Here is a 23142-nt window from a genome sequence, read left to right as displayed (position 1 = left end):
AACACCATTCGTGCAGCCTCTTTAGAGATATTCATTCGTATGCCTTTTTAATGCAACTGACAATCTTCCACAGATCATCGAAAGCTCGAGTCGATAATCCCGCACTGCTAAGCGCACTTTATGACTCGCTGTACACGTTGGGTTGAGGGCTCGCTTGGGAACGAGGGCTCTGTGCTGTTAATGCCCCCGCGCCATCGTTCATGCTCGCCGCACGCGCTGGTCTCCGCGAGGGCCCATTTCACAGCGAAGGCGCACGTAGCTCAGATTTACCTCAGGAATAATCAGAAAAGAAGAGTAGGGATGAAATGAAGAAAAAATAATATAGGCAAACCTAGCGATGAGATCATCGCAACCCATGCCCCTGTTGTCCCGCTAGACAAAAGGGAAGGGACTATCTACACGTATAATCATGGAATAACTGTTTTTGGACCACTATCTGTTATATGCATGCAGTTCTGAGAACCGCAACATTGTGTATGTATATATATCATGTTAACATTGAAATTAATATGTAAGTAAAATAAATACAGTATATAATGAACAAAAACCTGACTTTACCTTTTTAATTTATTGCAAAACAGCGAGGTGGGTGAGCGTAAATATATTACATACTCCTTCGTCCTGCCCTCCGCCGTAAATAGAAAACACAAGCCTGAGCTCAGTATGACGATGATGGTGTTAGAGGGGGGGGGAGATGTTGGTTGGAAAGATGTGGATGTAGAACTTGCGATGGCTGTTCGATCATCAGGAGTATGACGAAGTCACCTGCTGCTTTGCCGTACGCATAGGAGAAGAGTAAAACGATATTTAGCCACCTTCACCCGGAGCAGATCTTTCCTGCTTGGAAAGGAAGGTATCGGATGGCATCCTCTTTCAAAATAATCCCGTCTCTTCGGCGTCTGCCATGGTTGAACTGGAACCTTCGACCCCGGGTGCCTCGTGGAAACGTTGCTAAATCCACAATGGTTTCTTCCACATTACTGCATTTGACTCACATTTACCGCACAGTCAATTCATTGATCCCAAAATGGCAGCCCACATATTCCGCACTTTGACTTCTTGCCAACATATCTAACAAGTCCATTTTTTTTGCACAATGTCATAACCTTTCTCTGCTTTTTGGCACAACTAATTTTGTCCATCATTTTACATTTGGGCGCCATTATTAACTGCTTTGTATCTCCTACATGTTGTACATCTAGTATTACAGGATCTCCGTATGTCATTTCCTGTTCTATGATGTTCGTTTTTAAATTTAGCTTCGTTCCCATATACTGGTCTGATTACAATTAACGGTGCACGAGAAGCGAGAAAGGGCTCGTAATGGGAGGTAATCATACACGCAGATACAAACAATGACTCATCTCAGCTCAAAAACTATGATTGGCAGAAATGAAATCCTGTGATAAATAAATGGGAACACAATCCCGGGTCTCACTGTCAGCCATGATCTTTCTTCGGTAAACCACATTTCAAATTTGACCTCCAAAGCCAGCCAACGATTGGGCATCCTCCATCGTACAAATCCTTCCTTGGCACGCCTGAACTCCTACCCACCTACAAGGCCTTCATCTGCAGCTTGATGGAGTGCTACTCTCCCCTCTGGGCTGGCTCCCCTGCCTCACATCTTACTCAGCTTGACGTCATGGAAACCAAGGCCTTCAAGATCATGAGAATCACCCGCGCTGAAGCTGAGTCCATGAGCTTATCACTTCACCATCAAATACAGGTCAGTGGTCCCTCTGTCTTCTACCGCCTCCTTTCTGGTCTTGCATCCTCTGCTCTTTCCATGCTTCCCCCCCCCCCCCAGGTTTCTGCAGGGCTCACACGTTCCACCATCAACCCTCTTCCCGTGAAACAACCAAAATCCAGGATCACTGCTCACCTCCACTAATCCGTTCCTCTTTTTTATACGCCCGATATATATATACATACATACATGGGCGTATTATGTGATTCCGGTCGTCCATCCGTCCATCTGTCTGTCTCTCTGTCTGTCTGTCCGTCCATCCGCCCGTCCCTGTCTGCACTCTAACTCCCAAAGTTTTCAACTTTCACGTTTCATATTTGGTAGATAGGTACAGACTGTGGAGACGGTGTGTCGCGACATACGTTCGTCATCTAAAGTGGTTGCCATGGCAACCAGGATGCTGTTTTCCATGTAGTAACACAATTCTGTATATACCTTCTTGTTCTTCATAAATTGACGTGTTTGAATATATAATTGTGTGTGTGTGTGTGTGTGTGTGTGTGTGTGTGTGTGTGTGTGTGTGTGTGTGTGTGTGTGTCACAGAGACTTTTTCGCGCGTATATTGTCCTCACTTGCGCTCTTGTTCCTACTTGTGGAGCCATCTTCCACATCTTCAATCTCATTCTTCCCTCCAGATCTTCAAGACAGTCACCAAATCCAAAACCACTATCTTGTCTACCCTCGTTAACCCATCCCAAATCCCTCCTTTCAATTTACCAGTTTTCCCCTCCTTGGAGTTTCCTTCTCCATGCATGCTTTGCGTCTTGTTTTTGTCTGTTATGTCCTGATCCATCCAGTGTACTCACTCTTGCACGAGCCTCGACTATGTACAAAAAAAACAACCCCAAGAACCATTTTAACAACAGCATAAAAAGACGAACTTGAAACATTTTCCTGCACGGCACGGTCTTTTTACAACTCCCCTAAAGTTCACACTAGATGGGACAGGCAGGCAACAGTTTTACTTTCAAAATTTATCTTAAAAAGTTAAATCTTTTTTTTAAAAAAAATTGTTTTGTACTGGCACCTGTGGGACATTTTTTTTTGTGTGTTAAATGGAAGAGTTGTGTTTGGGGAAGAGCATGATGATGGGTATATTGGGAGTGGCATACTTATGGTGTTGAGAATCAATTCAGCAATGGGAAGGACTAACGGAGGTAGAAACACTGCTCGGGGGTATCAGATGATATGAGATGAGAGTGTACCATCACTTTGAAACTCAAGATGGAGCAGCAAATTGGGACCGACGTAGGAAGGTGATATTCACATGCCGGAGAAAAGAGAAACCGAGTGAGCGGCAAGCCTCCAGTTTGAAATCAACTGGAAGAATGAATCCTCGTTATAATAATTATACCATCATTTAAAAGTTGACTTTTCACTCTTGCCACTTGATCTGATGACAATCAGTTATTGATTTTGATGCTTTCCCTGAATTCCCTGCTTCGGTCATGACCTCTTGATGCACCGTTGAACTTGTCATCGCGTAGTATTTGTGAAGACATCAGGTGAACCTGCCTATCCACATCACAGAACGATTTTAGTTGCGAACGTATTACCAGTAGCAGCAACAGCATCAAAAGCCAACATTAATAATTGAGATAATTGCTTGCAGGACCATGTGGAAACCTGAACTCAGATATCATTTATCCGTGCTGAGGACTGGTGATCGCAGGCCATGTTTGCAGCAGCTACAAAAAGCTTCGTGCAGCAAGTTGGGAGTGATGGACACTTGGTTCCAGTTCCAAGTCTCAGCGAAGCAGACAAGTTCCACCCATTGGGGCTCGTTACGAAGCGCCGGCCTGCTTGCTTCTGGAAAAAGGTCAAGCACTCATCCACGCCGTTCACCCTCAAAGATATTTTGCTTGGTCCAAGCGATCTAAAAACAGGTAAGCATATATATATATATATATATATATATATATATATATATATATATATATATATATATATATATATATATATATATATATATATATATATATATATATATATATAGTTGCGGTGAAGGAAAAGAATCTGGGGTGACGCACTCAACACATAAGGGATCCTTAGTTTGATATTTCAATAGTAATTGGGTTTAGTTACCAGCTTTCACCTTGGAAAATGCCTTGTGTGTTTCGCAGGTTCAATCCTTTTTGTGATTGTCCACTTTCCAGAAATCCCTCTCTTCGTCAATTCATTCCAATCCCTCTCCCTTTCCCTCTCAAACCTCTCCTTCCCCGCACTTTCCTAAAACTCTCTCTCTCTTTTCCAATCCCTCTCGTCATTATTCCATTTTCATCGTTTTTCCCACTTTTCTTAAACTTCTGCTCCCCTGCACATCCCCACAGTGCAAACCATGCACACATTGCGTAACAAACACCCTTAATCAAAGCCATTTTAGCGATACCAACTACAGCAAAAGAACACGATGCCAAACTGTGGTGAAGGAGGTACGGACAGAGTGCGGGCCAATGAGGAAGCCACACACTGGGGTCAAAGGCTAGAATGCTGCCATGATCCTTGCTTGGAAAATGTATCGTCCCTCTCACCCAGGACCGATAAAAGATGGAGAGTTCCAGTTCCAGAGATCGCAGCTGACCTGCGACCAAGGAACCAAACAAAAGACCAAAATAGCCTGCCGGTTTAATCCGGGGGACAGGGCAGGATGAGTTGTGCCGGAGAGAGGCTCCAAGAGCGATTGGCGGCATGAGTTCCTTGGGACACAGCGGCCTTACAGACTGACTTTCATGATCTTTCCCTTCTATTTTTACCTTCTAATTCATCTACTAACAAAAGAGCGATAAAGAGAGCCATCAATAATTGCCCTCTTGACCCATCTGGGCGAGGACTGACATGCATATCACACCTTTCCTCTGGAGCCAGCATCACATACGCGGCACCTCTCCTGACATGTTGCACCACATCACCCTGCCTTTCCTCCCGTTCCTCTCTCTCCTCCCTCCTCCTCACTTTGGGACCAGCGTGAGCCCACAGGTTCATGTTTGGTGAGCAAGACGCTGACGCTACACCTCAAGCTGTTCCTCTCTCTATACCTCTTTCTCTTTAATTTCCCCAGAATGACTGAGGCATGCCTGTCTTTGGTGTAGAAAGAAGTTAAGATTGTCTAAGGGGTTCTTCACTTGAATAAGGGCTAAGTTCTGTTCTTTGTGACACTGCATTCTATAAATATTTACACTTGTAAATACATGCCTTTACCTCCTTTATATACCGTTTTCAAACTGCTCCATTGTCAGTCTCCCCCATTGGTTAGACGCAGCATGTTATAAATAGGTGGGAGGTTGAATGTACCCCATTGATTTGCTGTGCTCGATTAGCTGACATCCCACCTATGGTTTCCCTCGGCCGTACATAATAAGTAGATAAAGGTGTGAAGTCAAGAGCAGGGTCCCCCATCTGGGAAGGGTTAGATCACTAGGAAGGTAATGTGGGTGGTGGCATGGAGACCCCACGAGATTTCTCAACCTCAGACGGCATCCGTGGTTGTTTATCAACCCGTCTCGAGTCGTGCAGTTATCCGTGGCTCGTCAGCTTCAGGGTCGGAGGTTTAGAGGCTTGTAGGTGGGTCCTCGTCCCTGCCTCGTGAGGTCATTGCTCCCCTGAACCTGTAACAATATATATATATGTATATATATATATATATATATATATATATGTATATATATATATATATATATATATATATATGTATATATATATATATATATATATATATATATATATATATATATATATATATATATATATATATATATATATATATATGAAAGTATTGTCGCGAATTCGCACCCGCCGGCGTGCGAGCAGCCACGTAACTCGAATCGCGGCACGTCGCCCACCGGACGGACAATTCCGTCGTGACCCTCTCGGATTAACGCCGGGAACTAGTCATGGGTGGGCCTTTCGGCCTCACCACGATCGTGCCAATCCGTCCCCTGCGTGGGATAGGGTTGTTCGCCAAATTCGACCTTCCTAAGTACCCACACGGAGGGTAGACCGGGCGATCGCACCTCGCCGCAGGTCGACTTCGGACACGGGCCACTTTAAGCGACCCGTTCCGTACTATCGGGATAACCGAGCGGTGCTATCGTCAACCTCGACGGTTCCGATTAATTATCGGGCGTATTTAGCCCACGACCAACCCTTTACGTGAAGTAAGATGGAGATTCAATTAAAGAAAAGACGAAGCGAAACGGGAAAAACAGTTCAACATAAGGCACATTTATTCCGCGGCACACGGATAGCACACATATACAATTACAACAATTATGCACCAAAAGCAAATGTAAAAGAAACACAACAATTATGCACCAAAAGCAATTGCAACAAAAGAAACACAATGCAGATCTACTACAGACTACGCGAGCACACGGCAACACTTACACAGTTTTACTTTACAGACGGCGCCGACAACACATATACTCAAAATCAAAAGAAAAGGGCCACCCTCAACGACCAGGGGGCAGACGGGCCTGTGGGCCGAGACCGTGTGGAGCCTACCCGTCTTGTGATGAGCCGCAAAATGGCGGCGGTGCCCCGACTCCGCGCTCCTCCGCGGGTTTCGTTGACACTGCTTGGAATGGGGTGGGAACGGGGCCCCCTTTTCGCACTATCTCAGCGCGGGGGGAAACAGGGGGGAATTGTTGATGCTCTGGGGAAAGAGTACAGCTGGCTTGCTTGGGTCCCGCGACGAGCGACTCCACTGCGCCCTCGACCGCGTTCCCGGCTTCCCCTCTCTGCAGCTCCCCGACAGACTCCGAACCCCGACAGACCGACTCTCCTCCAGACCCGTCTTGACTGCTGCTGCCACACTTCGCGGCCACCACACCTCTCCAACTCGCCCGAGCCCGAAACAGAAACTGACTGAATTCGCCCCGCGCTCGGCGCTTTATAGTACGGCAGGAGAATCCATATGCAAATTTCCGGATCAGGATGGACTCGGGGGCGGAGCCACGCTCGCCCATTGGACGGAGGAAAAGTGGGCGTGAACCTCCCCTGATCCTCGAATTTGCATATATCGATTCTACTCCGACGCGCCTGGAGGCGGGGCCAAATCGCCCCGCGCTTAATGATTGGAGGGATCGGAAGTGGGCGTGTATCATTCCTGATCCGACTTCCCCTCGGAAAGGCCGCTCTTTGTAACCGCGGCTCAGCGCGTGCCCCGCACGAGGCCAGGACAGCCTGACGCTCGGTGCCCACAAGCGGTGCGGGAATGGCGGCAGAAGGAGGAGAGGTGAAGGTGGTGGAGGGTTTATTGTGGCGGTGATGGCCATGGCGACGCTTGGAATGGTGGTGATGCGATGTTTGCGAGAGCGAGTTGTGAAGGTAAAGGTCGTGGCTGTTGGCGTTGTTGTTGTGAAGCGGCGTTGCGGTTGGTGGTTGTTGTGTGATGGCGGTTGAGACGTGGTTGGTTCAAAATAAAGATTGAACAGAAAAACGGCTATCTTAAAGGGTCGCAGCCCGAATGAATCACATTTATTCCCTCTAAACAACGGGTTTGGGGCTAACTACACATGTACTTACAGAGATATCTCACCTACGGGATCTGAATGGTGGTTTGCGAATTTCCTCAACCACAACAGTATTCACACCCCTTGACTTTTGTCACATTTTGTTGCGTTAAAAGTCGGAATTTAAAATGGATTAAATTTAAATTTTTTGTCACCGATCTACATACCCCATAACGACAAAACGAAAACGTGTTTTTAGAATTTTTTACAAATTCGGAATGAAAAGCTGAAATGTCTTACGTCCATAGGTATTCAACTACTTTGCTGTGACACTCCAAATTGAGTTCAGGTGGGTGCAATTTCCTTTGATCATCCTTGCGATGTCTCGCCAACTTGATTGGAGTCCACCTGTGGCCATTTGAATTGATTGGCCATGATTTAGGAAGAAACACACCTTTCTATACAAGGTCCCACAGTTGGCAGTGCATGTGAGAACAGAAATTCCACAATGAAGTCAAATGAACTGTCCGTAGAACTCTGAGATGGAATTGTGAGGAGGCATACATCCGGTGAATATAACCGTTTCTCGAGTGTTGAAAGTTCCCAAGAGCGCAGTGAGCACCATCATTAGGCAATGGAAACAATATGGAATTACCCAGTCTCTTACTAGAGCTGGCCATCCAACCAAACTAAGCAACTTGCCAAGAAAAATCTTGGTCAGGGAGGTGACCAAGAACCCAATGACCACTCTGAAGGAACTACAGAGTTCCTTGACTGAGATGGGAGAAGCTGCTGGAAGGACAACAGTCTGCAGCACTTCACAATTCTAGGCTTTGTGGGAGAGTGGCCATTCCTGAGAAAAATGCATGTGACAGGTCAGGTCAGGTCAGGTATGGGAGCATGTGCCAGAACAGCACGTCGCTGCGTCCACTTTCCGCCGGTACTCCAGGGGCCTCCATCTGGCCATCCCCCAGGCAGATGCCAGGCCCATCCCCATCTCCTTGAAATGATGGTCAACCTGTTGCAACCATGAGGCACGTGGTCGACCCACTGGCCTCCTCCACTCATGAGACTCCCTCGCTGAGAGAATCTGGTGAGCAGGATCAGAGTCAGGAAAACGAGCCACATGTCCATACAGCCGCAACTGACGCTCACGGACTATGCAGGTAACAAATCTCATCCGAGTCTCTCTCAGCAACCGCTCGTTGGACACAAAATCCGACCAGCGATAGCCAAGGATTCTCCGAAGAGACCTGGTACCAAAGGAATTAAGTCTCCGTCTCAGATCCTTGGTCAGAGTCCAAGTCTCGCACCCATAGAGCAAGACTGGAAGTACCAAGGACCTGAAGACTCGGACTTTCGTCCTCCCGCACAGGTACCGGCAGCGCCACACCCCATGATCCAGTGAATCCATGACTCCCCAGGCCCGACCCAGACGTCTATTGACCTCTGACTCGCAGCCAGCAGAGACATGAATATCACTGCCAAGGTAAGTGAATCTCTCCATGACCTCAACATCCTCACCACAAACAGACACAGACAGGACAGCAGCATCCAAGATGTCACCGAAAGCCTGGATCTTAGTTTTGACCCAAGAAACCCGTAATCCCAACGGCTCCGACTCCTCATTCAGCACCTCGAGGGCCCCCAAGAGGATGTCTAAAGTCTCCGCAAAGATGACTGCATCATCTGCAAAGTCAAGGTCCGAGATCTTGACATTTCCAAATGACGCACCGCAACTTGATCTCTCCGACATCCTCCCTAGAATCCAGTCCATACAAGTGCTGAAAAGTGTGGGGGCAAGTACACATCCCTGACGAACTCCAGTAGCAACTGGAAATAAGTCAGAGATGGTTCCACCACACTTCACAGCACTCTCAGTACCAGAGTAGAGTTCAGACATCAGATCGATCAGTTTTGGTGGCACCCCACGAAGACCAAGAATCCTCCAGAGGACATCCCGATTCACTGAATCGAACGCTTTACAGAGATCAACATAGGCTGCAAGCAGCCCCTGCCGAAACTCTCGTCTGCGTTCGTTGAGGACACGAAGTGCAAGGATACGGTCAATCGTTGACCTCTTTGGTGTAAAGCCTGACTGCTCTGGACGCTGGTGCTCAAGCAGATGGTGGCGAACCCTATCAAGAATTATCCGAGCAAAGACCTTGCCCGGCACTGAGAGCAGCGTCACCCCTCGGTAGTTGTTGCAGTCTTGGCCATCACCCTTCCCTTTCCAGAGAGGGACAACAAGGCCCTTCTTCCAGTCAGTTGGGATGATGCCTGTGTTCCAGGCAGAGCACAAAACTGCATGCAACGACACGAGTGCAGCATTTCCACGAGCCTTGAGAAGTTCGGCATGGATGCTACAGATCCCTGGAGCTTTGCCCCGTTTCATCTGGTTCACCGCAGCCCGTGTTTCCACAAGCGTAGGTGGACCACAGTTGATTTGAGGGTCAGCAACAGGGATTGCAACACCGTTGACGTCCAACTCGACAGTTGGGGGATCAGCCTGGTACAACCGCTCAAAGTAACCGGCCCAGCGGGCCTTCACTTCAGACTCCTCTGTCAAGAGCCTACCTCTCTCTGCTCGAACTGTAGTGCTCCGAGGGATGGGCTTGGATGAACGTAATGCGCGAATTCCCCTGTAAGCCGGATGAGAATCACCTGTCCACAGGTGATGCTCTACCCCCTCACAGATTCCTCGCACATAGGCCTCCTTGTCCACCCTCAGTGCACATACAGTTTTACGCATGTGACAACACACCCAGAATTTGCAAAAATACACGTGAAAGACTGAGCGCATGAGGCAAAAGATTCTGTGATCTGATGAGACGAAAATTGAACCCTTTGGCCTGAATACAAAATGCTACATCTGGCGGAACCCGAGCACAGCTCATCACCCGTCTAACACCATCCCGACCGTGAAGCATGATGGCGGCAGCATCATGCTCTGAGGATGATTTTCAGTGGCAGTGACTAGGAGACTTGTAACAATAGAGAGAACAACAAATGGAGTCAAATACAGGCAAATCCTTGAGGAGAACCTGCTTCAGAGTGCAAAAGACCTCAGACTGCGGCAAAGATTTAAGTTCCAACAGGACAATGACCCCAAGCACACGGCCAAACCAACACTAGAATGGCTTCCGAACAAGAACATGATCGACATCGAGTGGCCCAGCCACAGCACAGACTTGAATCCCATTGAGAATCTGTGGAAAGACTTGAAGATCGCTGCTCACCGACGCTCCCCCATCCAACTTGACAGAGCTTCAGCAAATCTGCAATGAAGAATGAGAGAAACTCCTCAAATCCAGATGTGCAAAACTGATACAGACTTACCCAGGAAGACTCGAAGCTGCAATCGCTGCCAAAGGTGCTTCGACAATGTATTGACTCAGGCGGTTGAATACTAATTGAGGAAAAGACAGGACGAACTGGGTAGATTCAAAATGAGAGCAATTAATTTCAAAAGGAAGGGCGAGGAAAGGCAGATGGAACAATGAAAGGTTTTTTGATGACAAAAGCAATATGTACTATGTACAGCAGGGGAAAGCAAGGATTCATGTTGTGCGGCAAAATAAATGCAAGTATTTACAAGACAAAGACACAGGGCAGAGCTATTCCGACATTAAACTTCTACAGTCTTAATTGTGCCAACATGATAGGCACCATCAGACACACACCTGAGGAAATTTGAAAGCAAACAAACAGGGAGAAATTATGAGGTGTTTGTGACCTCTCTTTGTTCCTGGCGCAACCAATGGGGCCACACTTCCCAATTGCTTAGAGGGAGGAGGAAGACAAACGGGGGTGTCTACAGTGTGTGATTTGAGGAGGTGCAACGAGGTGCGGTGTAGTAAAATGTAGTGAGGTGCAAAGAGGAAAGTGTAATGATGTGGGTCAAAGGGGGGGGGGGTGGTGTGGGTTTCAAGAAATAGCAAAGAATGCGTAAGGAGAAGAGACAACGTGCTCGGTCTGGTGTCTCGCGCTCATAGGTCAACTCTGTTCTGTTCTACCACTCTGTGGCTCCAGGAACCATAAAGGGCAGGTCAGATGCGAGAGAAACGTGAGCGGGCCAGACGAGAAAAGAGCTGGCGGGCCACGAGAGAGAGATAGATATAGAGATAGAGATAGAGATAGAGATAGAGATAGAGATAGAGATAGAGATAGAGATAGAGATAGAGATAGAGATAGAGATAGAGATAGAGATAGAGATAGAGATAGAGATAGAGATAGAGATAGAGATAGAGAGAGAGAGAGAGAGGCAGGCAAGAGTTGCGGAGCTTTCTTTTATACTTCCCCAGCGGGGATGGTGCTTGAGAGCGGAAGATGCAGAGCGATGGGTGTTTCCCCGTGCCCTCAATGGTGCATACTCAAAAAAACTGTCTTGGCCACGCCCCGGCGAGGATTTTATACCGGAAATGGCCTCATTTGCCACGCGAAGGAGCTCCGAGAATAACATGTGGTGATGTACTTGATCACGCGCCCTGACCATGAGCAGGTCTCCTCATCCCCACTAGTCCCAAAAGGTGGTGATGGTCAGTAATGACGACTGTGGTTGTGCGATGGCAGCAGTGGTGTGGCGAGGGGTTGTATCATGGCGAGTACGTGATGGAGGCGGTTGTGGTCGAGATTGTGCCATCAATGGTGAGTGTGGGTGAGCTTAGGTTGTGGTTCCATGATGTGGGGACTTTTCGGAAGGCATTATGGTGGTTAGAGAAATGTTGTAGCATTGGGGTCCAAGTACGGTGAAGGCCTGAGCTGAGTGGCGGTTTGAGAATGGCGCAAGGTTTGAATGTTTTTTGGCGGTGTATGCAAGTGAGCTGCTTGCATGCAGGCATGATAGAGAAGGTCGTGTGTGAACTAACGTAAAAGAGAGAAAAGAATATCGAATGGGAATAAGACCTACCTCAAAGACTTCACAACGCATTTTGTCCCAAAAATCCATGAGACAAAAGTGAAGGGCTATTGAAAACAAATGAAATAACTGTCTCGGGGCCACTATATTTTTTCTGCCATTGCCTGGGGTGGAGCGCCGCCTTCGCAGAACCACAACATATATATATATATATATATATATATATATATATATATATATATATATATATATATATATATATATATATATATATATGTTGCTTCGGTTGTGGGGGTAGATGGGGGAATTTAACAGGAAAGTTAGGATTGAATGGAGTTCTTTGGTCCATGGATGTGTAGGAGACATCTTGATGTAATTAATTAGGGAAACTGTGAGCTTAAGTGTTAAATCTCACCACACGGGGGTGGTGCGGTGTCAATTAGATAGTGATTAAGGATGTCTCCCCAGTATGTAGTTGCCCCTCTGAGACTTTTCCCAATGTTTTTGTATTACAAACTGTGAAATAAAAGTGATTTTATAATAACCACAACGATAACAACAAGTGAGCCAGGCATGCCGAACAGACAGAGAGGCTCCTCCTTCTCGGGGTTGGTGTGAGAAAGCCACACTCCGGAGGTGGAACGGTTGTGCCGTGTGACATCAGGAGAGATAGAGAAGCGAGGAGGTGGGTGGCTTTGTTGGACAAGTTCAGAGTGAGGGACGCACATGGTCAAGAGAGAATATAGCTAGGAGATAGCCTGTAAGAGGAGGGCTTTACGGCTGGCTTTCCTTCGATGCATGAAGAAGACTGCACAATTCTCGTATTCGTGCTGAGACGAATTGGCTTGCTTGCTGAGCAAGATGCTGGCCATTGGCTCTTGGTTGGGTTGTGAGAGAGGCCCTGATGACTCGTGTATGTCACCAAAGGAGACGGCGCTATTCTGAAACGCAGCGGATCAGTGAGGACGACTGATGCACGGAGAAGCCGCATTGGGTCTCTGAGCCTTGGTGTTGAGTTTAGCACACAAATTGCCTGACGTCCATTTTTTCCACTGCGAGAGAGCAGCTTGGCACCAGTTTTTAGGGCGCGTCCACACGTGCAGGACGAAGTGCCTCAATTCCAAGTTCCACAAAGACCATCTCTGGACCATTAAGTGCCAGAATAAAGGGAGGATTTTCTTTTATTTCGTTTTCTCCTTGTCTGTATTTAAGTCTGTGTGGAGAGGTGCTTCGACTCTAGACTTAGGTTACCTCATGTATTATTAAATTCTGAGTTATTGTTCCTTGTAAATATTTGTCTATTTTCATTAAATTCCACTGTTATTTTAAGTTGCTGTTTCCGTGTATTCGTTGTGGTGTTTGAGTATGAACCCCCCTGTGCATCTATCTGTTCCTCCATCACTCCGCCATTGTACCCCACCCCTCCCACGCACGTTAAAATCTTCGAGGATAAACGTGTTCGCCTGCTAAGGAACACCGCTCGGCTATCCGGCTGGCGGTGTTAACCGCCATCCACCACAATTTGGTTCAGGGGATTAATTGACTGTGACAATATATGTATGTGTGTATATATATATATATATATATGTACGAGGTGAATGCACCCGGTGTTGCCCGGGTTCTTTTTGAATGAATTTAATCTTCTGTACACAGGTCTGACAGGAGCCCAGTATCAGTTCCTCATTGGGCCACAGCAGTCATTGCCGAAGGGGGTTGGTGAGGGGGAAACACCACTCCCCCCCAACCCCCCGCTGCCGAAGGGCATCGCCACCTCGCCGTAAACCTTACCGGGGCTTGTCCCGACATCTTTTGTTTCAGAGGTTTCCTCCAATCTTTCACTGTTCAGGAGATTAGCGCGTGCAGAACCAAAGGGGTTTGGTGAGGGGGAAATACCCCCCATCCCCCCCCCCCGGGCCGACTTCAAAGCAAGCTACTCAAACTGTGTAATGTCTACATTACAGGGGATTAATTGACTAATTGGTTGAATTATAATTATAATTACAATTAATATATAATTATAATTAATTGACTAAAAATGATAATTGAATTATAGTTATAATTTATAATTAATTATAATGGGTGAATCTATAATTCCAGCAATGTGTGTGTGTGTGTGTGTGTGTGTGTGTGTGTCTGTCTGTCTGTCTGTCCATCTGTTTGTCTACAACCGCCGTTTCTCGACGACCGCCGGTCCGATCGGATTGAAACTTGCCGGGCCCCGCGGATGTGCCTTTTCGAGGTTTGATATCAATCGGACGAGCGGTTCCCAAGTTACGGCAATTTATCTGTCGACCATTGACAGGACACGGTGCTATGACATCACGAATGACTTCACAATTAATGTTTATTTATTCTTTTTTTTTTTTTGCACGATTGACGATCTGATTGAAAATTGCTCAGAATATTGCTGGGGACCCTCGGATGTGCCTTTTCAAGGTTTGATATTAATCGGATAAGCGGTTCCTAAGTTACAGCCATTTATCTGTCAACCAATGACAAGACACGGTGCAATGACGTCACGAATGACGTCACAATTAATGTTTATTTATTTATTTTTTATTATTAATATTATTTTTTTTTTTTGCACGATTGACGGTCCGATCTGATTGAAACTTGCCAGGAATATTGCTGGGGACCCGCGGATGTGCCTTTTCAAGGTTTAATATTGTTGTGGTTACCAAATTCGCAAACCACCATTCAGGTCCCTTAGGTGAGATATCTCGGTAAGTATATGTGTAGTTAGGCCCAAACCCGTTGTCTAGTGGGAATACATGTCATTTATGCGTGCTGCGACTCTTCAGGATAGCCGTTTTTCTTTTACTATCTTTATTTTGGACCAACCGCCATGATTACCACCGCCAACCGCGTCTCAACAGTCGTCACAACATCAACCACCCACCACAACGCCGCTTCACCACAACAGCCACGACCTTTCCCGTCACACCTCGCAACCGTCGCATCGCCACCGTTCTTGCGCCGCTTGTGGGTACCGGTGTTGGACTCGTGCAGGGCGCGCGCCGAACAGCGTGTACAAAACCACGGATTTTCCGCTCCAAAAACGGATCAAAAACGACACACGCCCACTTTTGTTCCGTCCAATCGGTGAGCGAGGGGCGATTTGGCCCCGCCTCCAGGGCGTTGGAGGGCGGTCGCTATATGCAAATTCATGGATCAAAATGCATTCACGCCCACTTTTTCTCGGGCCAATGGGGAGCGAGGTGAAAGGTCGAAGGCAGGGGGTCAAAGGCGAAGCCACGGGGCTTATATAAGCGGCTGCGTTCGTCAGAGTGGAAGTTGGTCGTCGTCGTCGTCGTGTGCGTTGGAGTCGTGTGTGCGTTGGAAGGAGTTCGCAAGAGGAAGAGTTCGGAGTTGGAGTCGGAGCGAAGAGGACGGAGCTGTGGAGAGGCGGCGGCGGCGAAGGCAGACGAGGGGGTGCTCGCGTCGGTGCCGGGAGCTGCACACCAGGGAGGCCGACGGCGCGACCTGGTCGAGGTGGAGACGCTCGTCGCGGGACCCGAGACAGAGTAAAAATCCTCCTTTCCCCGAGCATCAGCAACCCCCTCCTGTTTCCCACCCGCGCTGAGATAGTGCGACCAAGGGGGCCCCCTTCCCACCCCCTACCAGACACTGTCCGCGAGGCCCGCGGAGTTGAGGCACCACCGCTCCGCGTCTCATCATCAGACGGGTAGGCCCGACCCGGTCTCGGCCCCAGGCCCGCCTCATCCTTGAGGTTGTTCTTTTCTTTTGTTTTGGGAATGTGTGTTGTCGGCGCCGTCTGTGAAGTAGAATTGTATAAGTGTTGCCGTGTGCTCGGTAGTCGGTATTAGCTCTGCATTGTGTCTTCGCTTTTACATTTGCTTTTTGTGTAAAATTGCATTGTGTTTCTCTTCTTTTCTATGTGCTTTTGGTGGAATTGTATATGTGTGCTTTCCGTTCATCGCGAATAAATGTGCTTTATGTTGAACTGTTTCCCGCTTCGCTTCGTCATTTCTCTCATTGAATCCTCATCTTGCTTCACGTAAAGGGTTGGTAGTGGGCTGAATACGCCCGATAATTAATCGAACCGTCGAGGCCGACGATAACACCGCTCGGTTATCCCGATAGTACGGAACGGGTCGCTTAAGTGGCCCGTGTCCGAAGTCGACCTGCGGCGAGGTGCGATCGCCCGGTCTACCCTCCGTGTGGGTACTCAGGTAGGTCGAATTTGGCGAGCAACCCTATCCCACGCGGGGGCCGATTGGCTCGATCGCGGTGAGACCGAAAGCTCCACCCGTGACTGATTCCCGGCGTTAGTCCGAGAGGGTCACGACTGGATTGTCCGTCCGGTGGGCGACGTGCCGCGATTCGAGTTACGTGGCCGTTCGCACGCCGGCGGGCGCGAATCCACAACAATATTAATCGGATAAGCGGTTCCCAAGTTACGGCCATTTATCTGTCAACCAATGACAAGACACGGTGCTATAACGTCACGAATGACGTCACAATTAATGTTTGTTTATTTATTTATTTATTTATTATTATTATTACTTTTTTTTGCACGATTGAGGATCTGATTGAAAATTGCTAGGAATATTGCTGGGGACCCGCGGATGTGCCTTTTTAAGGTTTGATATTAATCGGATAAGCGGTTCCCAAGTTACAGCCATTTATCTGTCAACCAATGACAATTCACGGTGCAATGACGATCAGAATGACGTCATAATTAATGTTTATTTATTTATTTATTATTATTATTATTATTATTATTATTATTATTATTATTTTTTGCACGATTGACGGTCCGATCTGATTGGAACTTGCCAGGAATATTGCTGGAAACCTGCGGATGTGCCTTTTCAAGGTTTGATAGTAATTGGATAAGCTGTTCCCAAGTTACGGCCATTTATCTGTCAACCAATGACAAGACACGGTGCTATGACGTCACGAATGACGTCACAATTAATGTTTATTTATTATTATTTTTTTTGCACGATTGACGTCACAATTCTTCTTCTTCGTTTGTTATGATGTCACAATCGACGCTGGGGACCTGAGTATGTGTCTTTTCAAGGTTTGATATCGTTCTTCATCCGTTTCACCTGTTTCCCAAGTGTTTCCCAAGGTTTGAAAGCTGTTTTTTTCCCAAGGTTTAAATTAATTGTTCAAATTATTAATTAATCCCAAGGTTTGAATTTTCCCAAGGGAAACAGCTGTTTCCCAAGGGTTTGAAAGCTGTTTTTTTTCCCAAGGTTTGAATTAATTGTTGTGCTTGGTAGACATTTGTGAATACATTTACAGAGAGAGGGGCGAGAGAGGGGGTGAGAGAGGGGGGCGAGAGAGAGGGGGCGTCACAATTCAAGAGAGGGGGAGAGAGGGGGCGAGAGAGAGAGGGGGGCGAGAGAGAGAGGGGCGAGAGAGGGGGCGAGGGAGGGGTGAGAGAGGGGGCGAGAGAGGGGCGTCACAATTCAAGAGAGGGGGAGAGAGGGGGGGCGAGAGAGAGAGGGGCGAGAGAGGGGGGGCGAGGGAGGAGTGAGAGAGGGGTGAGAGAGGGGGGCGAGAGAGAGGGGGCGTCACAATTCTTCTTCTTCTTCGTTTCATATGACATCACAATTGACGCTGGGGACCTAAGTATGTTTCCCAGGTGTTTCCCAAGTTATCGCCATTTATGATACGGTTGGTCCGATCTAATTGAAACAATGCCCCAATCCAGTCGTCGTTTACGAGAGCGAAGGAACGAAGCTGCACCTGCGGGGCCGCAGTAGTATATATAATATACATACAGTGCCGATAGAAAGTGTGCACCCCCTTTCAAAATTTTCACCTTTTGTTGCCTCAGAGCCTGGAATAATATTTCATTAGATGAGACTTTTTCCTTTTCCAACTTTATTTACACATCATAACCCACAACTTCCAAGTGAAAAACAAACTGCACAAATTTCATAAAATGAATTAAAATACAAAACGACAATATCTTGGTTGTATTAGTGTCCACCCTCCCTGATGTAATAATTGGTGAAAGCACCTTTGACAGCAATTACAGTTGGGAGTCTGTTGTGAGGTCTCTCCCAACCTTGCACAGCACACCTTGATTGGGCAATATTTGCCCATTCTTCCGTGCAAAACTGTTCAAGCTTAGTCAAGATGTGTGGGGATCCTTGTTGGACACCAATCTTAAAGTCGTGCCACAGGTTTTTGATTGGATTGTGGTCGGGGCTTTGACCGGGCCACTCAAGAACATTTATCTTTTTGGTCCTTAGCCACTCTAGTGTAGCTTTGGTTGTGTGCTTCGGGTTGTTGTCATGCTGAAAGGTGCACATCTGTCCTAATTTTAGCTTTCTTGCAGATGGCAGCAGGTTTTCGTCTAGGGTTTTTCTGTATGTTGCTCCATCCATTTTCCTTTCTGTCCTGACAAGTGCCACAGTCACTGCCGAAGAGAAACATCCCCATAACATGATGCTGCCACCACCATGCTTCACAGTTGGGATGGTGTTCTTTGGGTGATGTGCTATGTTGAGTTTGCACCAAAGGTAACATTTTGCATTTCGGCCAAAACGTTCCATTCAAACCACAAAAGTTTTTGCCACATGGCTTCAGAATTTCCAGCCTGTTTTTTTTTTCATACCTCAAATGGAACTCAAGGTGGGCTTTTTTGAGTAATGGCTTCCTTCTTCCCACCCTTCCCTATAAGATAGACTTTTGGAGAACTTGGGATATTGTTGTCACATGCACACAATGATCAGTCTTTACCAAAAAGGCCTATTGCTCTTTCAAAGTTGTCATTGGCCTCCTTGTGGCCTCTCTGATCAGTCTCCTCCTTGCATGGTCATCCAGTTTGGAGGGATGGCCTGATCTAAGTAAGGTCTTGGTGGTTCCATATGCATTCAGATCCTTAATGCTTGTCTCGACTGTGCTCCAAGGGCTAGTCAAGGCCTTTGTAATATTTTATGCCCATCCCCTGATCTGTGCCTTTTCACAACTTTATGCCGGATATGTTTTGAATGCTCCTTGGTGCTCATGGTTGAGTCTTTGCTGTGAAAAGCTCTACTCAGCAGAGGAAACCTACAGGAACACCTGATTTTATTCTGAAATAATCCGAATCACTGCAATTTAACACAAGTGGAGACCAATTAACTTGTGTGATTTTGAAGGTGATTGGTTACACCTGAGCTAATTGCTTCTGCCACCGAAGTTGAAGGAAGTTATGTTTTCACCCCCTCTCTGTTTGTTTGTCTTATTGTTTGTTTGTCTGTGTGCAGGATATCTTTAAATGTTGTGGACGAATCTGGACGAAATTTGGTGGGCAGGTTTGGTGTTTGACGTCGATGAACTGATTAGATTTTGGTGAAGATCTGGATCCGGATCCGACTGCTTGAATTTTTTCAGTGATTCTTCACCATTGAGAGATGTAGCTAAACTAATATATTTCGCATGACACCTCAAAAAGTTGGCGACGGATTCGGATGAAACTTGGTGGACAGGTTGAATGCGTGACCACACCAAATTGTTTCAATTCCAGTGAACATCCGAATTCGGATCTGCATACAATAATTATTTAATTTCTAAAGTGATTCTTCACCGTTCAGAGATACGGCCAAAAACGATATATAGCCAGATATTTCAAAAATTTATTTGGCCTGATATCTTCTCTTGGATCAGGCATTATGTGGCGGAGATATGCGCTCTATTGAGTACTCTGCTAGTTTACAATTGCTGTAATAATTGGGGAGAGGCCACTTTTCCAACCATGAAAAGTAGTTTTGTATTTGTCATTAATTTTTTGAAATTTGTGGAATTTCTTTTGCACTTGGAAGTTGTAGGTTATGATGTGCACATGAAAGTGGAAAAAGTCTGATTTAATTCAATTTAATTCCAGGCTATAAGGCAAGAAAAGGTGAAAAATTTGAAAGGGATGTAGACTTTCTATAGGCATTGTGTGTGTGTGTGTGTGTGTGTGTGTGTGTGTGTGTGTGTGTGTGTGTGTGTGTGTGTGTGTGTGTGTGTATGTATTGTTAGGTCTGGGGTTCGGGGCTCACCACGAGAGGAAGCACTCGAGTTTCTTCTGAACACCCGGTCCTGAAGCCGCCAACCACAGGTAACTCTGTGGTTCAACAGGCTGTAGTTCTTTCACAGCTATATCTACTTGACTTAGATTACCAACCTAGCAAGATGCCATGCCCTCGGGGCCACACCTGGTGATCTTCTGCCAAATGGAACAGATAGGTGCAGCACTGACTAACAGAGCAAATCAGGTGGGGTATGACTTCCTGTCTAACTGTACTTGTACACCGTGTTGGACCAATGAAGGATAGGACAACCGAGACAGATTGGAAATACCACAAACAATTATCTATTTACACACACACACACACACACACACACACACACACACACACACACACACACACACACACACACACACACACACACACACACACACACACACACACACACGCAATCGTTTAAAAGCAAGAATTTACTGGTAAGAAAGTAAAAGGCACAGAAGAGCAGATTCACTGAACACATTTTTATTTTTCTTATACAATCTTACTTACACTTAAGAGACTTGGTCATCATTCAATCAGGGCAGAAGAAGAAAACAAGAAGAACTTGAGAAGAAAAGTAAAGTATGGAGGAAATAATAGTGGAGTCCATTCTTTCCCCCCGCCCCCCTCACCTCGCACAGCTCAACGGGCTGTGGCAGAGTCCAAATATACTAGAGAATGTGGGAGATGGGTGGTAGCAATGTGGCGCAATGGGACATGCAGCCACATCCCTGCGGTGTCCAGACCCAGCAGGCAAGTCCTCTCTGGCATGAGAGATACAGTATGTGACTCGCCCTCCTCTGCCTCAGCTTCTTCCGCCTCAGGTTGTCACTTTCTCTCATCTCTGAGCATTCTGCTCCTCGCAGCACAAGGACCAGCTCCGAGCTCCTTTCTCCTTGCAGGACATTGCTTTTCTCTCGTCTCGTCCCTTGCACTAGTCTGTTGTTTGTTCTTTCAAATCCGTCTCAGTTGTCCTCTGCTTAATTGGTCTGACAAAGTGTGTACGTAATGGATAGATAGGAAGTCTTTGCCCTGCTAATTTCCTCCACAGGTTAGCTAGCACTGCACCCACTGTCCCACTCAGCAATAATAAGTACTCGGGTGCGTGTTGAGGGCGTGAACTCCCAACGGCTGTCGACCCTTTTTGTACGAATGTAGTTGTAGTTGTACCAACAGCTGTGGACGGCTCAGGTAGGTAACACGGATGTGGGCGCGAGGACCCTTTTCGTGTGTAACTGCTTTTGCCGGCGTCCGTGGTTGCTCGACAACCCGTTGGGCCGTGGAATTATCCATGGCTGGCAGCCTCAGGGCCTGACACTCAGGAGGAATCCGAGTGCTTCCCTTCGTGGTAATCCCCAAACCCCAAGTCCGTAACAATGTATTCACAGAACAGGTGGTACTTGGAGGGGGAACTTGAGAAAACAAAAGGGGGAATAAAAAAAAAGGTTAATTGAGATCGGGAAAGAAAATGAAAGGAGGGACATGCAAGAGGTAAGGGGATTGGAGAGGGTGTATGATGTGTACATAATATATTGATGCTCAAAATCACATCACCATCATAAAATGGAAGTATTGTATTACTACAATGTGCCTGGTATTGTGTTTTTAACATGTCCAACACCCAAATGGCTGCCAGAGGTCACCTCATATCAGCTACTCAACTATGAGGCACAGACGGACCTGAATGTACGAGGCCACTCATCTCCCGGGCACAGCGACGGAGTCAGGAATCGAGGAGCAGACACACTTGCTGTACGGGCTTCATTTGGCATTGTGTCAAAGCACGAGCTCAACGTACCTCACCTGCTGCGTGCACTGTGCTCCAGGTAGGCCTAACGAACCTTCGATCCTATGTTTGATGGGGCCGGACAGAATGAAGACATCCATGAAATATCACATTTAATGGACACATAACAAGTGGTTTGGCTTCTGGGAATTTCTTCATGCATCACATAAACATACATTTTAAGAAATCTATCGAAACAAATGCACAGTCTATCCAAAATTCTTTCAAAAATTTCACTTATGAAATCCAGATATCTGCATAATGTATTGTCTTCTACAGAACCATAAATCTGGACCACTGCCTGGTGCGACAAACTTGTGCTGGCCGTCGTACCACACTAGCAGTTGTTATTCAAAGCATCCGTACCACTCGGCAGTGTGCCCTGGCCATCCACACTGGACTACGACATCGTCTCAGCCGTCGAGCAGGGGTGAGGTTACTTGATGGAATCATTTGTCGGTTAGGGCCATCTACATCTTCTTCTTCTTCTTCTTTCGGCTGCTCCCATTAGGGGTCGCCACAGCGGATCATCCGTATGATCCGCATAGTGATTTGGCACATGTTTTACACCGGATGCCCTTCCTGACGCAACCCTGGTCGCCTCTGACGACACAGGGATATGGTACACCTATTTTAACCGGGGTATACACCGGCCCAGTAAACTGGTACTCATTTCGCCGGCCTCGGAAGGATGACAGGCTGAGTCAACCTCCTGGTGTATTAATTCAGTGGCCCAACGGGGCTTGAACTCAGGACCTTTTGGATCCCAAGCCGCTGCCCTAACCACTGCGCCAACACCAGGCTTTTAGGGCCATCTACGTATTACATCTATATTATAAAAGGGGCCGTGTCTGTCTGTCTGTTTGTTTGTCATGCTATAACTTGAGAATGGATTAACGGATTTCAATTGAGCCAATGACGGTGGATTCAGGGATGTCCCAGGAAAGTTTCTGATGCAGAACAAAATGAAAGAAGTTTGTGTGTGGGCACGCGTGGAGAAGCTGCAAACGCCAACTTGCCACCGACAACCCTTTTCCCCCCACCCTCTCTCTCCCTCTCCCTCCTCGCTCTCTCCCTCCTTTTTCTCTCCCCCACCCTCTCCCTCTCCTCTCTTCCTCCTCTCTCTCTCACCCTCCTCTCTCTTCCTCCTCTCTCTTCTCCTCTCTCTTCCTCATCTCTCTCTCCCTCTCCATCCTTGCTCTCTTCCTCCTTTTTCTCTCCCACTCCCATTTCTCACTCCCCCCCTTTTCTCTCACTATCTATCTCTATATCTATCT

General features: G+C 47.0%; 1 protein-coding gene across 1 annotated transcript in view; it reads left to right on the top strand.

Moving 5' to 3' along the window:
- The first annotated feature begins 3425 nt into the window (after positions 1 to 3425).
- Positions 3426 to 23142, top strand: part of PJVK (pejvakin) — a 34959-nt gene continuing 15242 nt past the window's right edge. The window contains exons 1-3 of the mRNA XM_085887073.1: positions 3426 to 3636; positions 21716 to 21905; positions 22145 to 22320. Coding sequence (XP_085743199.1) covers positions 3426 to 3636; positions 21716 to 21905; positions 22145 to 22320 — 577 coding nt within the window. The remainder of the gene's footprint in view (positions 3637 to 21715; positions 21906 to 22144; positions 22321 to 23142) is intronic.

The sequence above is a fragment of the Eptatretus burgeri genome, chromosome 6 (genome assembly GCF_056783735.1).
Source record: "Eptatretus burgeri isolate ZD-2024b chromosome 6, Ebu_testis_v1, whole genome shotgun sequence".
NCBI classification, from domain to species: domain Eukaryota; kingdom Metazoa; phylum Chordata; class Myxini; order Myxiniformes; family Myxinidae; genus Eptatretus; species Eptatretus burgeri.
Note: the sequence above shows the minus strand (reverse complement) of the source record. Positions and strands in the feature narration are given on the sequence as shown.